Genomic DNA, 15,278 nt, shown 5'->3' with positions numbered 1-15,278 from the left:
ACATGTACAGAGGAAGGATAGTTGATACATTGGATAAAGGATTTTGAAGTTGGAGCTGCCTGGCAGGAGGGAAAGAGGAAGGCCACAGAGGAAGTTCATGGATGTCACAAAGGAGGATGTGCAGAGGGCTGCTGCAACAGAGGAGAAGCTAGGGAGGGGGTGAGTTGATCCACTGTGGTGGAGCAGTCCAAAGAAGTTGAAAATGTATACTGATTTATAGATGATGTCAGCAGGTAGGTCTGATGGCACTAAATAATTAGTTTTGAGCGACAGTTCGACATGAACACCGATGCCAATTGCAGTGTCAGATTTAATAGTCTGATAGTTTACAGAAATTTGATTCAAGCAACTTTTTAGCATTGAATTACAATTACCAAGTCCGTGATTTACTGACAGCTGTCAAATACAGTCACATTCATTTCAGTTTGGTTTGATATTGTCGTTATACAAGATACACAATGCTCCAATAAATCATTACATTTCCTCTTAAAAATATACAGGCCCGTCCATTACCACCAAGTCACACGGCTTTCTCAGCAAGAGTTATGTTTACGTAAAACTCCCCATAAGTATTTATGTAAGAGTACAGCTGAAGAGCTAAAGAGCAAACTAAAAGGTGTTAATTTGAAGGTTTTAGCTGACATGCTCGTCCTCGTAGGTTTGTTTTCTTTCCACGTGGACGTGCTGCGCGCAACCAAGCTGGTCGCGGAAGTGACGGCAAGGCGGCGATGGCGGCTCGCAGTTTCATTCCGGATTTCCACTGGACTACAAACTGATTTTAACCGGCCCGGTTAGTCTTTGGGGAACTTTTGCAACACTGTCTCCATTCGGAAGCCGCACAGACTCAAGTCGCGTTGAAGTGGTGCCTGTCAAGAAAGGACCCCACAGCTTTTTTGTGGTCTATTTTTCTCCAAGGTTCAAGGTGGTCACCCTGTCGAGCTAGCGGTAGCTCGGTGGCTACGAGCTAACGGTAGTTGGTATACATACAGCTAGCTCCTGAGCTAGCTTGTCAACGAGCTGCGTGCTAAGGTCCACACAGCAGCAGTCGTCGTTCTCCGGCTTTTTCTTCGACCACCTCATCGTTTGCTTGTCACCGTTACAATGCGAAGTTACCCTGTTTGATGCTAATTGTGCCGCAATTGTGCAGAGCGAGGTACTCACACGTTTGCTTGGCCTCTCCAATAATTAAGAGTTGCTAGTTTGGCGGCTGTGGCTAAACACCAGAATTTTGACTCTGTGGTAAGCAAGTCCTTTCAGTAATTACCCCTTCCCAGCAACTTGGGTGAAAACCGCGTTGCCTAGTTATTAACATGCTGAAGACCCGGCAGTGTTTACTTGGCATCCGCACTTTTCTCGGCGTTACGTCCAGAATATGGGGCTTCATCATGTACATCCTCAGGAAGCACCTACGAACGGTGAGAGGGGCTTTGAATAATGTGTGACACTTTTCCGTGCAAGTCTTTACTCTGCCATGACCCCAGTGTGCCTGAATGTTTTAGTTTTAAATGAAACCCACCTGATGAAAAGCTTGGTTGGTTTTCAGAGAGCCAAATTACTGGCGCTCTCCACCTGAGATGTCATAATATTATGACAGTTTTTTACATGTCAGAAGCCTCAGCCTCCCAGTTAGTTATCAAAAAGTATTGCTTAATTATTTATAACAACTATTTTTTCCACAATTAAGTTTTCTTTTAGTTAAAACAGTAAATTGAACCTTTATTGTAAAGCATCAGACAGATTCCCGCAAATGAAGTATATAATGAGTCAGTGAGTCAAGTGCGCCAAAATATCCTCATGACTGCTTTAATTAATTATTTAGAAGTTCCACTAATTATCTCATTTTAAATTGGTACTTGTCAAATCTCTTTAGGTTATGGTCACAAGTCTTTAAATGGTCTAAAACCTAAAAGGCTAGTTAAATTTTTAAAAAGAAATGTCAAAATGTTTCTAAATCTAAAACCTTTCGATAATTAGCCCCCCCCCTCCCCCCCACATGTATTGCATGATAAGTTATCAAAACTGTTGCAGATTCATTTATGAATGATTGGTCAAACCTCAAAACTGTGTCGTTTTTTTGTTTGTCTTTTTTTAATTGCAGGACTGCTTTATCCGGCTGCAGTGCTCAGTGAAAACTGCTACAGCCAAACCCTAAATTTAAAGTGCATTAAGCATGCAGGTCACCTTCAATCGCTCAGAAATGCCTCCACAATAAACATGGCATTTAAGGTGACATAAGCCACCGGTTTGTAACTTAGACATATGCGCAGGTGTCGTGGTGTCGTTAATAGATGTGCATATGTGGTGTAACATGAGTGGACTTCGGCTCAAGCGCCATATCAAACCAACAAAGCTTGGAGGACTGCCTCGTGTGTTGTAATCATCTTGCTGTTTAGAGGTTTGTCTGTAGTTGATTGTGTGGCAGTAACACCTCAGGCCCTGAGTGTGAATAGTTCAGTCCATGTTGTGGCTGAAGTGAGAGGGATTAAGTCAGCACAGAGAGTGCACTGTTCTCCCTCTCTCTGCCTCTGTTTCTCTCGTTCTCTCTCGCAGTTTAGCTCTCTTGTGCATGGTCTGTGATGCACTGGAAATTTGTCATGATGATCCAAGTGCAGGGCATCTATTATGCTGATATGGCGGGGTTAGGGTTGGGGCTGTTTAGAGGGAAGTGTGTGTGTATATATGTTCTCACAACTGGGATAACCAGTTTTCTACACTTAATAATAACCTCTTGTTTATCCACAATACGTAGATCTAAATGAAGATAAGATTAATTGGATTATGTATTTTAGGAACCGGTCATAATCCCAGGCACGCTATCCCATGTCAACAAATGACGAGGTGGTTGGTTATTAATCTTACCCACATCAGTGTTACATAATCGTTGTGTTTATCATTCTGCATGCAACAATTGGCTAAGCAAAAAATAACTACCAGCTTACATAGCTGATATTTGTACTTCACTGATTAGCTGATTAAGAATAAATCTGCAATGGTTTTCCTAACTAATTAATGAATAATATACTTTTTTTAAAGCAGCGTTGCTCCAAATCATCCACTGTATCTTCTTTCTGCAGATCTAATGGTTAAATTAATGTCTTTATTAATCCAAAACAAGCAGCCTGAATATGTTGTCTTCAGCTCTGAAACGAACACGAACCAATTAATTAAATTGTTTTACAAATTAATTAAGGGGAAAAAAATGTTAGTTGCTGCCATCGTCCATTTCTAGTCATTAATTATGTCCTGAGTGTTCTGGTTAAAGGAAACAGAGGCCCGCTGCTACATGAGGGTTTTTCCTGCGTTTGAAAGATTTGGGCACCCACCACGAGGTTTTGATTCATCCCTAAGGGGAAACATCAGGACTGTGAAGTAATCTTTGTTGAATAAGAGTTTAATTTAGTAACTAAAAGAATTTTGTTTGTCTAATGGTTAGAAATAATGAGACAATAGGCAGGCATCTGTCATTTAAGATATATCTATGCAGGGCACTTTTGTCTGGGTGTACAGTCACACCCCCCCATAGACCAGTTTTAAACCAGGAAAAAGCCCTGCACATGTTGATGTAAAATTTAATCTTTTTTTTTTTTTAGATGATGGGCAGGAAAAACAAATAAAAATAGTCCACATTTTATTGTTTATTGTTGCCTTAGTTTGGAGGCACAGGACGTGTGCGTGCCAGGTTTTCAGATGGATGTTTTTAAAGATACAGAGAGCTGAGTCGGGGGTGAGATTTCCCCCGTGGTACCCAGCAGCTGCTTCCAACAGTAGGCTTCTCCCAGGCTTGCCCTGCCAGGCAAGCGCGGGGGGGGGGGGCATAGAGGGAGGTCCTGTCTAAGGCAGGTACCAAGCAGCTCAGTCAAAGTCACCCTGTGAGTCTCCCTTTCTGTGTGTGCCCCATGCAACGCTGACACCCACCGACAGCTGGGGGGGATAAAAATAGCCCTGTGAAGAAAAGTGCAGAGCCCCTGGGCAAGAGCGGCACTGGGAAGGATCCTCGCTGTAGTCATTTGGATCACAGCAGAGGAAGCGCTATGGGTTGGACGCAAGCCACTTCGTTATTTCAGTGTGGTGCCCTCCTCTGTCCCCTTACTTTATCTGGTTTCCTAAGAATGCTTTATCTTAAGCAGCTGAAAAATAAAAATTTCAGATCCTGGTAAAATCTCTTATCACCCCAAAGCACAATTAGTTTTCCGTTTTTACTGTTATACCCTGAAAGATTCCTAAAAGATGAAACATTTCCTCTTCTGTAAAATCACATGAAAAGTTCTTTGAGGGCAGAGCGATTGTAAATAGGGGTTTGAGGCTTCTGTGTACTTGGTATGTATGGTATTGTCAAATATATCACAGTTTAAGCTCTGGTCGTGGTATATTTAAGTCATCGTTTAAGTGTTTAGTGCATGCTACAGTATGTGCTCTTTCTATTGAGAATTCGCTTTTTGATTCCCTGTGTTCATTTGCAGATAATCCAGTATCAGACGGTGCGATACGACACTTTGCCCCTGTCCCCCATCTCCAGAAACAGGCTCAGTGAGTACACTGTTGTTTTCATGGTATTTCTCTGTATAAAAGCTTATCTTGCTAAGTCTTAAAGATGCTTTCGCTAAGGCACATCGGTGTGTTGGCCACAAAATGAAGGAACCATAAAAGCATCTTTGTAATGTGGACAGAAGAAGGTGATAAACAAGTTTGTCAAGTAAGAAGTGATTGTGCTGACTGGGACTTTTTCTGGAACAGATGCACAGTTTGGAAACTATCCCCCTCATGTTCACCTTTAAGTAAAGACTAAATGGCCACTATGTCAAACTGACTGGCTTCTCCCCATAAGGAAAATCACACTAGCTTTTAGATACTTTTTTTTTCCCATGACCTTCTTTTATAGATACAAATATTAAGTTGCATTAAATGGGTTCATGCACAGCTGTATTCTTTTTGTCAATTGTTTTCATAAACCTGTTTTGCTGCATAGGTCTGTTGTTTTGCGCTGTTTAACCAACTAACAGCTTAACAACAGAGTGTGGTTTTGCACAAAAGGTATTTGGCTGTATATTGGCACTGCAGCATTTCAATTAGATGACTTTATTTGGTTTTTAAAGTAAAAAAAAAAGAACAATTGTAAACATAAAACAAATGTTGTTTTTTTTGCAGAGCTGTAAATGTCGACTGAATATTTTCCAGTGAAGCGAACTGATACAGTCATGAGTGAGATAACTGGTGTTAACAGCAATGTCAACACTGCATAATGTAAATAGTCTTTGACATTATAAACTGCATTGCACGCAGAGTCTTTAGTGATGAAGGATTAGTATATAGACCATAGATATCCTCAAGATGTGTGACAGCAGTGCTAAAGTTGTGAATGCCTAATGTGTAGATGCACACTAGCTGTATATACCAACACCAACCGACAAACTTAACAATTATAACAGTATCAACGTGTGAGCATCCACATAATGCAATGTTATCTTTGATTAAAACAAAACAAAACAAAAAGACAGACTTTCTGCTTTGAATTAAAGGATAGGATATGTAAATGTTACAGGCTGGGCCACACCACTTGCTCAGGCACTGACTGGTTTGGTTTGTGTGCTCTGAATGAACTTCCCTTCTGTCAGCTGAGAGCTCATTCAACAGCACACTCTTGACTTAGAGGAAGGATTGTATTTCAGTCTACTTTACTTGCCTCTCACTCATTCCGCTGACGTCACCAGCACATCCAGGTCCAGTCTCTAGTGAATAAGTGTACATTAACTTAGCTGCAGATGGTGGGTATTTCTGCTAGAAGTAAAGCGGCAGTGTGGTTGCCAAATCTGTGCATTCGAATAAGGTCAGCTTCAAAGGTTAAAACGGTTACCCAGTCCTCGAAGCGCTTAACTGGAATCAGCTGGAGTGTCTTTGGGGGAATAAATGAGTCTACTGAAAAAGTAACTGGAATTGGCTGGAAACACATTAGGAAACTCATCAAGTCAGGGATTGCAAAGAGATGAGGGGAAAAAATGAAGGCACCTGGGTGTCAGGGCTTTAATTTCCACTATTAATTATAAAAGAGGATGTGTTATAATATTGTTATAAGATACTTTTCATAAACAAGTCTTACTCAGCCCATCATTTCTTGTTGACTTTGAATTAAAGTGGAGTACATTATATCCTCACCAGGCATAGAGGAAACTCACATAATGGGTTTCCTTTTGTTTATTTGCATACCATTTAAGTGCATCAATCAGAGTCAGTAAATAATAATAAAAAGATCTTTACACATGGTGGTACACTCTGTTCTAAAAATTAAAACTGAAAAAAGACTGAGGAAGTTAACAACACCAAAACTGATGATGACTTTGTAAAGGTTTGTCCTTTCGCTGTGCAGTCTAAATACTCTGGAAAAAATAAAATGGCTTGCCTTTTTTGGGTCAAGACTTAAAATAAGCAGTTCCTTGTTTACAATAGGGCTGCCACAAATGATTATTTTGATAGTCGACTAGTCACCGATTATTTTTGCGATTAGTCAACTAATCAGATCATCATCCATTGGATGTAAAACACAGCTTATTGTACCAGCAGCATCTGCTCTTATATAACTATCATTAGCTTACAGCTTTAAGTGTTTAAGGTCTGTGCTAACTAAAAATAAAGACAAGATGATAGTTTATTAAATTTAAATGAAATTTGCAGATTGTTTCGGTGAAGTTTAATAAACTCCTTGCTATCTAAAATATAACAGGACACCGGAGTATATTCTCGAGCATCTCACACTTCTGATAATCAGTTGTCTGCTTGACGTTTATTCAGCTGTGTAAAAACTATAACTTTAATCTCAGCCAAACCGATTTACTCAGGAACAAATAAAATACTGAAAAAAACCAAACAATAACATTTTTAAGTTATCTAAGTGACTTATATATGTTTAACCTGAGTAGCGAAAGACGGCGGTGGGTTTGAAAACAATTAGCTGGGAGTCCGGTGTTCTCACGGGCTCCAGTGAGCCTAGCCCCTGGCTAGCTATCGAGCTAGTGGGTAACAGACGTCTCCGAAAACGTCGGAGCGCTTTTGAAAATATGTGGTGTCCTGATAAACTGAGCCGATATTTGAGGTTTGCACAGCTACATTCTCGCCTGCAAATATGTTAAACGTTTATTTTGTGACCCAGAAAGAATAATAAGAGTAATATTAAAACTAACTAGCTGCCGCCATTGTTGGAAACTGAGCTATGAATTCTGGGACACAGCTTCTTCTTCTTCGGGGTTTAACGGCAGCTGGCATCCTTGTACATGCAGTGCTGCCATCTTCTGTTTCAGTCCGTTATTACACTCTTAAATCCTACTACTTATTCCTGCGTCTTTTGGGATCTTACAAAGCTTCAAACGACGCGTCGACTATTAAATCAGTCGTCGACTATTTTGGTAGTCGACGTAATCGTGACTAGTCGACTAATCGTGGCAGCCCTATTTGACATGTTAGAAGTAAAAGAGAAACCTGCTTGTTGACACCGACATGTTGTACTGAAGTGCATGATTTTTCACATAGCCTAATTTCTCTTAATAATTTTGTTTGTGTAGATGTGCTAAATGAAGCTTGATGTTATTAAATGAATGCAGATGCAGTAAAGAGGAAGATTCTGGTTCTGGACCTAGATGAGACCCTGATCCACTCTCATCATGACGGCGTCCTGAGGCCCACAGTGAGACCTGGCACACCGCCGGACTTCATCCTCAAAGTACGGGCGGCCAACCATATATGAGCATGAGTTACTCCCAGTTTAAATACCATTTCTGCCTAAATGAGCTGGTTCCACCCGTTTCCCCTTTCCTTACAGGTCGTCATTGATAAGCACCCAGTCAGGTTCTTCGTACATAAAAGGCCACATGTTGACTTCTTTTTAGAAGTGGTGAGTGTTATTCAAACAACCGTGTGTGAGTGTGTATGTGTGTGTGTGGCTACGGTAACAAGCAGTAAATCACAAACATCGTCACTCCTTTAAATCCTGCCTGTCATCCTTGTCATTAATCTCCATTGTACTGCACACTCACACTCATAAAAGTGTATTTATTTTTTGTATTGACCCTTTGTGACTTGCTGAACACTGATGGTAATTTGTGAACATAGACTGTTATGTTCTTGTGTATATAGGTGAGCCAGTGGTATGAGCTAGTGGTTTTCACAGCCAGTATGGAGATCTACGGCTCGGCAGTGGCAGACAAACTGGATAACAACAGGAACATTCTGAAACGAAGATACTACAGACAGGTACTGCTCTACGCTGTCTTCTGACAGCCTGTGTTAAACCTAATATTGATCGAGTTTCTGCTTTCACTCTGACTTTTGTTGGTGTAGATGATTATATTTAATTCTTTTTCTTTCTTTTCCCAGCACTGTACATTGGATCTAGGTAGTTATATTAAAGACTTGTCTGTAGTACACGATGACCTGTCTAGTATTGTTATCCTGGACAACTCGCCTGGTGCTTATCGAAGCCATCCAGGTAAGATTTCAAAGTGTAAATGGGCTTCAAAAACAAGATCTCAGAAACCACGAGTGACATCACATTAGTTACGTCTATATGAAGTTTAATTAGAAGTTGTTTAATGTATTTACAGTGCAATAAATACAATTTCTGCCTTTGTTTTGTACGTCTTAGACCTGTCAAGCTCAAAGAAAGAAATGGTTTAGAGTATAGATGCAAGTTTTTCTATTTGGATGCTTTGAAGCTACGTTATTTTGGTCACATAGAGCACCTTTGCATGTGAGCAGCAGAAGATTGTGGCTGTTGTGCTCACAGCTAGAGCTGTGGGCATGACACGACCATATTAGTTATAGTTCCTCTCACTGACTGTCAGAAGTGGAGCATTTGAGTAGTTTGAAGCTTTTGGTTCACACGTATTAATTATACATAAGGTCACTGGATTATTTGAATTTTCCCCTCACTGTAAGTACACACACATAAATGAGAAATGGTACGATACCTGCTAACGAGTTGAGTTATATATTGGGCTGCTTGTTTTCGGTCATGTTTAACAGATCAATTAAATCAAATCTTTGTCTTGGTAGAATTGAACTTTGTGACAAGGACATAAGCGAAGGTGTTTTCACTTCAGGGCCTGTGTTGTAAAATGCTGTTGCAGTACATTAAGTGCGAAGCTCCTTGAACACTCTGTGGCTTCTTCAGAAAAGCAGCACAAAATCACTACCATGTCCATTTTTCTGACACAACTGACTGGCTGTTTTCTGCCCTCCAGACAATGCAATACCCATCAAGTCCTGGTTCAGCGACCCTAGTGACACAGCACTTCTTAACTTGCTGCCTATGCTGGATGCACTAAGGTAAAATGCATAATAAAGCTTGCATGAAAGCAAAGGGATAACGCAGACACTGGCTTGCATGGCTTACTTTGTTGTAAGGTTATTTGCATACTTCCTCATTCTAAATGAGTTGTTTAAGACATGTAAAGCAAAAAGCTCACAAGCTGTCAGTGTGTTAACACCAGACTAAATCCTCATATGACCACAAGGACTCAAAGTATCATCTCTTTATTTTGGTGGCTTTACTTGCTTTCTCTTTATAAGTCGCCCGTCATGTTTCAGCAACAAAAAAAATGTTTCATGCATTTTGTCTGCAGTTCCTCTTAGAAGTAGTTCAGTTGCTTTAAAAGGCTGTTTTTATTCAGTGTGAGACAAGAAATCTCATGTGAATTCATTCAGAAGAGTGACAAGCATCTGGATGAAGTTTCCTACGAAAAGCTAAGGCTAACATATAAAGCGCCTTGAGGCGACTGTTGTTGTGATTTGGCGCTATATAAATAAAATAGAATTGAATTAACGGCAAACCTGCACAGTGTGTAATGTATGAGGTAAACAAAGGAGATGCTGAGTGTTTATCATTGATTTTCGGATGTGTATGTCAGGCGTTATTTTTAACACCAGGTTGATTTATCCATTGTTGGATTAAGCTACTGTTAAAAGTAACTTGTTACATTACATAATTACTGATATGAAAAAGTAATCTACTGAGAAAAGGAAACACAGGTTTGCAGTTAGCTTGTATATGTTGGGTATATGACCATGGGGTGTGTAAGCTTCTGCATGTTTACCTCTCTAGTGCACTGGCATTACCTCTGCACAGCGTGTGATATTGGTAGCATCTTTTCCTCAAAACACACCAGCAGCAGGCTCATCAGTTTCCTTTTGGCTGGCATCATTGACTGAACCAAAAAGTCACTGGCTGTAGTTTCAGAGGTTTTGCTCCTGTTTTACCGCTGCACAAAGAATACTTCCACAGAATAAAAGCAATCACCTTTGCCGTCACGTTCCCTGACTTAGCAGACACGCTGACAGAAGTATAGGACTGGATGTACTTTTAACTTTTTGGCAGCTTCATGCCAAAAAGTTAAAAGGAGACAGAAAAATTGAGAATTTGTGTGGCATCCTTCTCTCTGGTCACATCAAAGGAACAGCAGAATTTAAGATTTACACAGTAAATACGGTAACTGAAATGTAAATAAATAACTGAATTCTTGAAAAGGAGAGCTAATGTGTTGCATTGAAGCAATGGGAATACTTTGAATACTTGCCAGCGTGAACATGGCTGATCTTTTGATCTTACTCAAACAAATGAGCTTTTTTGTCCTAAGTGTTAAACATGCATTGGTTTCCCTGCTACGATGGCAGCAAGTACACTGAAATGTCCTCCTGTTTGTCATAGGTTCACTGCTGATGTCCGCTCCGTCCTCAGTCGAAACCTCCACCAGCACCGGCTCTGGTGATTGGCTGAATTGAGAGGGATCGGGCTTGTTGACCAGCCTCTTCTCTCTGCTGGCTTCCACCCTGCCCTCCATTCCCACGTAGACGACCCACCAGCCCTCTCCGAGCCCCTCCTGAGGTGACCGCCTCACACAGGATGAACAATATGGGATCAACAGAACCCACGAACTACTGGGGAGGGAGGGGGAGCCAGCTTTTTTTTTTTTTTTTTTTTCTTTTTTTTTTTCGTTGTTGTTTTTTTCTCTTGGTTCTTTATTTGTACTTTTTTTTTTTTCTTCTCCAAAACAAAGAGGAGCCTCTCTGCCTTATCGCTCCTGATACTGACTGTGTGTGTATGGAGTCGGAGTACGCTTGCTGACTTCATTAGTCCTTTTTAAAAAAATTTGAAGATAAAGTTGGGAGATCGAGGAGGATCGGCGATGCAACAAAGACTTTTTTTTTTTTTCCTCTCTCTCTTCTTCGTCATCACAACATACTGCACTTCAGCAAACTCATCAGTTTACTGTCTTAACCTCTTGGAGCAACTGAGTAGGGGAAAATAGAAAACTACCCCCCCCCCCCCCCCCCTTTTTTTTTTTTTTTTTTTTATTTATTTATTTTTTTTAAGATCACCATCATACCCCAAGCGGCGAATTCCCAGGGTACTTTCTATTTTTTTCTCCCACAGCAAGATTGGATCAATTTAAATGATGTAACTGATGGACCCTTGCTTGCAACATACCACCCACAGGCATTTTTTTTTCTGGACAAATAGCCAAGAAGTCGAAGTTTCTTTTCTTTGTTTTTTTTTTTTTCTCTTTTTCTTTTTCCCTCAGCCATAACCAACAACTGTTTCTCCCAAACTTCTTCATGGGACTCTGATAAACACTTTAAAGTTGTGAGGAAAAAAAAGAAAAGAATGGCTTGTAATGATACACGGACTGCCGTTCCGCCTTTCCATATCTGATTGTTTCTCTGTTACCATGATATCTGCTAATATGACTTCTGAATACCACAACAATTTCTTCGCCTCATTTTTAAAAAACTATTTGATGCCATCCTGGTTTCATTTAATAAGAATTGCACTTAATCTCCTGTTTTGTTTTGTTTTTTTGTTTTTTTGTTTTGTTTTTTTTGCAGTTTGTTTGTTAGTTGATTCAAACTTGCAGCCTTCCCACCCCTTTGCATTTTTTTTATTTTATTATTATTATTTTATTTTTTTACCCATTCCCCTTTTTATTGTATCGGTTCAACTATTAGACGCTCCATCTTTAAATGCCTTCTGAACAATGTCAGTCTTGTCAAGGCTCACAGCGGCTTCTTATTGGCTCTGTCTCCAGGTCTGTGTTACTAATAAAACACTTGTCAGTATCGACCAGTTACAATTCAGCTTGTTTTCTTTTACTGCGAGTAACACCCTTCATGTTTGAGCCCTAACATTTTGCAGCTCTAACTTCACTGGAGTTCAGTTTCTGTGAGAGGAACACTTTGGTTAATCATCTGCTGCCACCATGTGGTGTAACGGGGAACTGCACTGATCTCAGACTAACTTTGTTTTGATAAAGGCTTTTTCAAACTGGAATAACCTTTGTCCCCAAAGCTCTAGACAATGGCTTTCTGTCCCATCTTTGTTGTTTATTTTATCTACAGCTTGAACTTGAGACAAAAAACAGAAGCTGTTCTTGTTCATGTAAGCTGTGCGTTTAAGCACTGCTGCAGGCCATAATCGCTTCTAAGTTTTTATGTGTACGTTTATTTGTTTTAATTGTGAAGAAAAGTGTAATTTTAAGACAAAGTATGCAAATTAGTTTTCTCGTTTCTATTTTTATACGCATCTCTACTTGATGATAAAACATCCTCACATGAAGTCCGTTTGGGAGAACTGCTGACCATCTCAATCATGTTGCATAATCTTAATCAGCAGGTAGTGTTTTGTACTGTTTTGTGACTGTTTTGCAAATGAATGACTGTCAGTGAAAAGTATCGACGTTTTTCTTACTGTTAGTGTATCAAGCATGCAGTGCAATAGTCCTCTACTATAAGCCCTGATCTGGTTGCACATCTGCTAGCCAGCCATAGCTGTGCGTGTGATGATGTGTGAATGTTTTTTTGTCCCAAGCTGAAGACTTCAGAATGTGATTTCTAATCACGGTATAAGGCTGATACAGTATATGCTTTGGTTTGCTAACACCTGCCTCTCACTGATGATTTAAAGGTTGAAACGCAGAAAGAGGTAAATATGATTTTGCCTTTTTGACCACAGCTTCCTTCCAGCCACCTTATTAAAGGGAACCTATTACGCTCTTAGACTCCTCAGTTTATCCCCTCAAACAAGTAGTTTAAGCTTCCTTCCACCTTCCCTCTAAGCCAAAAGTCTTCTGATTAGCTGCCCCTGCTAAACGGGGGCAAACAGGCAGGTGGGAGAAAGGCAATAGAAGTTATTTTGACCCTTTAAACAGATGCGTTAGAGCAGTGGATTCCATTCCTGTCAGCTAAGGTCAGGAAACAGACTACAGTTTGCACAGGCTCACAAAAATAAATGTTGCCTGGTCTGATAAATTTCTGCTGCAGCATTCAGATGGTAGACCCAGAATTTGACCCTGCCATCCGCATGAAAACATGGTTCCATTCTTCCTTATATTCACAGTTGAGACTGCTAGTGGTGGTGTGATGCTGTGGAAAATATTATCTTGGTTCACTTTGGGCCCCTTAGTATCATGTGAGCATCATTTAAACACCACAGCCTACCTGATGATTGTTGCTGAGCATGTCCATCTCTTTTGAGTAGTGCACGTATCTTCTGATGGCTGCTTCCAGCAGGATAACACACCATGTCACAAATGATATCAAAGTGGTTTCTCGAAGATAAGTTTGCTTTAGTTTAATGACCTCCACAGTCACCGTGTCGCAGTCCAATAAGCACGCTTGGGATGTGGTGAAGTAGGAGACTCACATCATGGATGAGCAAATCTGCAGCAACTGTAATGCTGTGTGATCACGTCAACGTGGACCAAAATCTTTGAGGAATTTTTTCCAACAACTTGTTGAATCTGTGCCACAGAGAATTGAGACACCTAATAAAGTGACGAGTGATAGAAAATTAGGAAAACCGAAATAGATGCCCCTTTAAACCTGCCTTGCTTTCATCCACCTTGCAAATCGAGCGGATTTCTTTGCGAGCTCACTCCAAGAAGAGTCTATCATGTTATCATTGATCAATCTCACATCCCTGTTCTCTGTTCACCGTTTCGGTGGGGGGAGGGGAGGAGGAGTTGGCTGTCTGGTTGGGGTCTGGGATGCAGGGCCTCCCTGCTGCTGCAAGACCGGGGGTGTTGTGCTTGTCTCCACCCCAGAGCAAAGGGCAACATCTCCTGGGTCTTGGGGCAGATTGCCCCTCTGGGGTACCTGGACCTGGAGGGTGTGAGTGTGTGTACAGCAAAAAAAAAAAAGAGAATATCATGTAATATAATAATAATATATAATGTAGATCAGTCAGCATTTGACATCAGCTGAGTATACACTTTAATTTTTAAAGTTCCTGCTGTGAAAGAGCCATGAGACTGAAATCTAGAACACTAAGGGGTAAAAATACAACCCCAAAAAATGTATAACAAAGAAAACGAGACAATATTATCTAAAATGATCAGGCAACTTTCTGGTCTGAAGCAGGAGAGGGTTGTTTCTCTAACAAAAATATGTGCAGTACTTTTTAGATCTATGCAATCTGTGTCATCACTGTGCACAAGAGGAGATCATGAGGTTTTCAACCACAGTGATGTCACATGGATGTGACTCACAGACCTGTGGGTCATATGCGCAATAGGCAGGTGAGTGTTTCAGGATGTATGAGTGGCAGCTTTGGAGGCACAGTTTGTTTACCAAATGTGTTCATGACAAAATATTAAACTTTTTTTTAATATAAATTGTGAATAAAATAACCCAGTAAATTCCCAGAGTTACACAAAGTTATCCTAAAACCAGCATTTAGCAACAATTTGCGTAAATGATAAAACTCCTGGTTATTTGCTTCTTTCGTCTGTTATGGTGTAATGAGTCGTAAACCCCGAGTAATTAGAGGAAACTTAGTAGGCGCTGTGTTCACCATTAAATACGCAGTAACTTGTGCTTACATACAATAATCCAACATGCTGCAGAAATGTGAATAAACGTGTTTGGTTCAGGGTTTATCACCGGGAGCGAAAGCTCCAGCACAATGAAATGTCGCATGTTTTTCGGTTTCTCCTCCCTAACCACAAACTGCTGGGCCTCGGTCATATGACAAGGACAGATCCCTCCTCAGTGCCCTGCCCCGCGTCTTTATGCGCAGCGGCTGATAAAAAATAAAATAGTTCCACGTAAAAGAAAAGAAAAAGACAGAAAGGCAACATTGATTCGTAAGCTCTTCGTATACTGTTTATTTCAAGATTATTATTATTTTCTTCTTGAATACGCGTCGATTATCATCACACAGTCGACGTTAATGGGGTTTAAAACAAGGTGAGGTACGCCCCTGCGAACTACCCATTTCCTCTACGTCATGTTGTTATTGT

The 15,278-nt window shown here is 40.4% G+C and overlaps 1 protein-coding gene across 1 annotated transcript; it reads left to right on the top strand.

Annotated features, from left to right (window-relative positions):
* Positions 1–670: 670 nt before the first annotated feature.
* On the top strand, positions 671–12,106 carry ctdnep1a (CTD nuclear envelope phosphatase 1a). The gene is made up of 8 exons (XM_004571189.6): positions 671–1,415; positions 4,461–4,527; positions 7,590–7,708; positions 7,808–7,879; positions 8,122–8,238; positions 8,362–8,473; positions 9,228–9,312; positions 10,691–12,106. Exons 1-8 carry the CDS (start codon positions 1,311–1,313, stop codon positions 10,749–10,751), a joined length of 738 nt encoding a protein of 245 aa, XP_004571246.1. The 5' UTR covers positions 671–1,310; the 3' UTR covers positions 10,752–12,106.
* The last annotated feature ends 3,172 nt before the right edge of the window (positions 12,107–15,278 follow it).

Source organism: Maylandia zebra, linkage group LG3 (genome assembly GCF_041146795.1).
Source record: "Maylandia zebra isolate NMK-2024a linkage group LG3, Mzebra_GT3a, whole genome shotgun sequence".
In the NCBI taxonomy this organism is placed as follows: Eukaryota; Metazoa; Chordata; class Actinopteri; order Cichliformes; family Cichlidae; genus Maylandia; species Maylandia zebra.
Note: the sequence above shows the minus strand (reverse complement) of the source record. Positions and strands in the feature narration are given on the sequence as shown.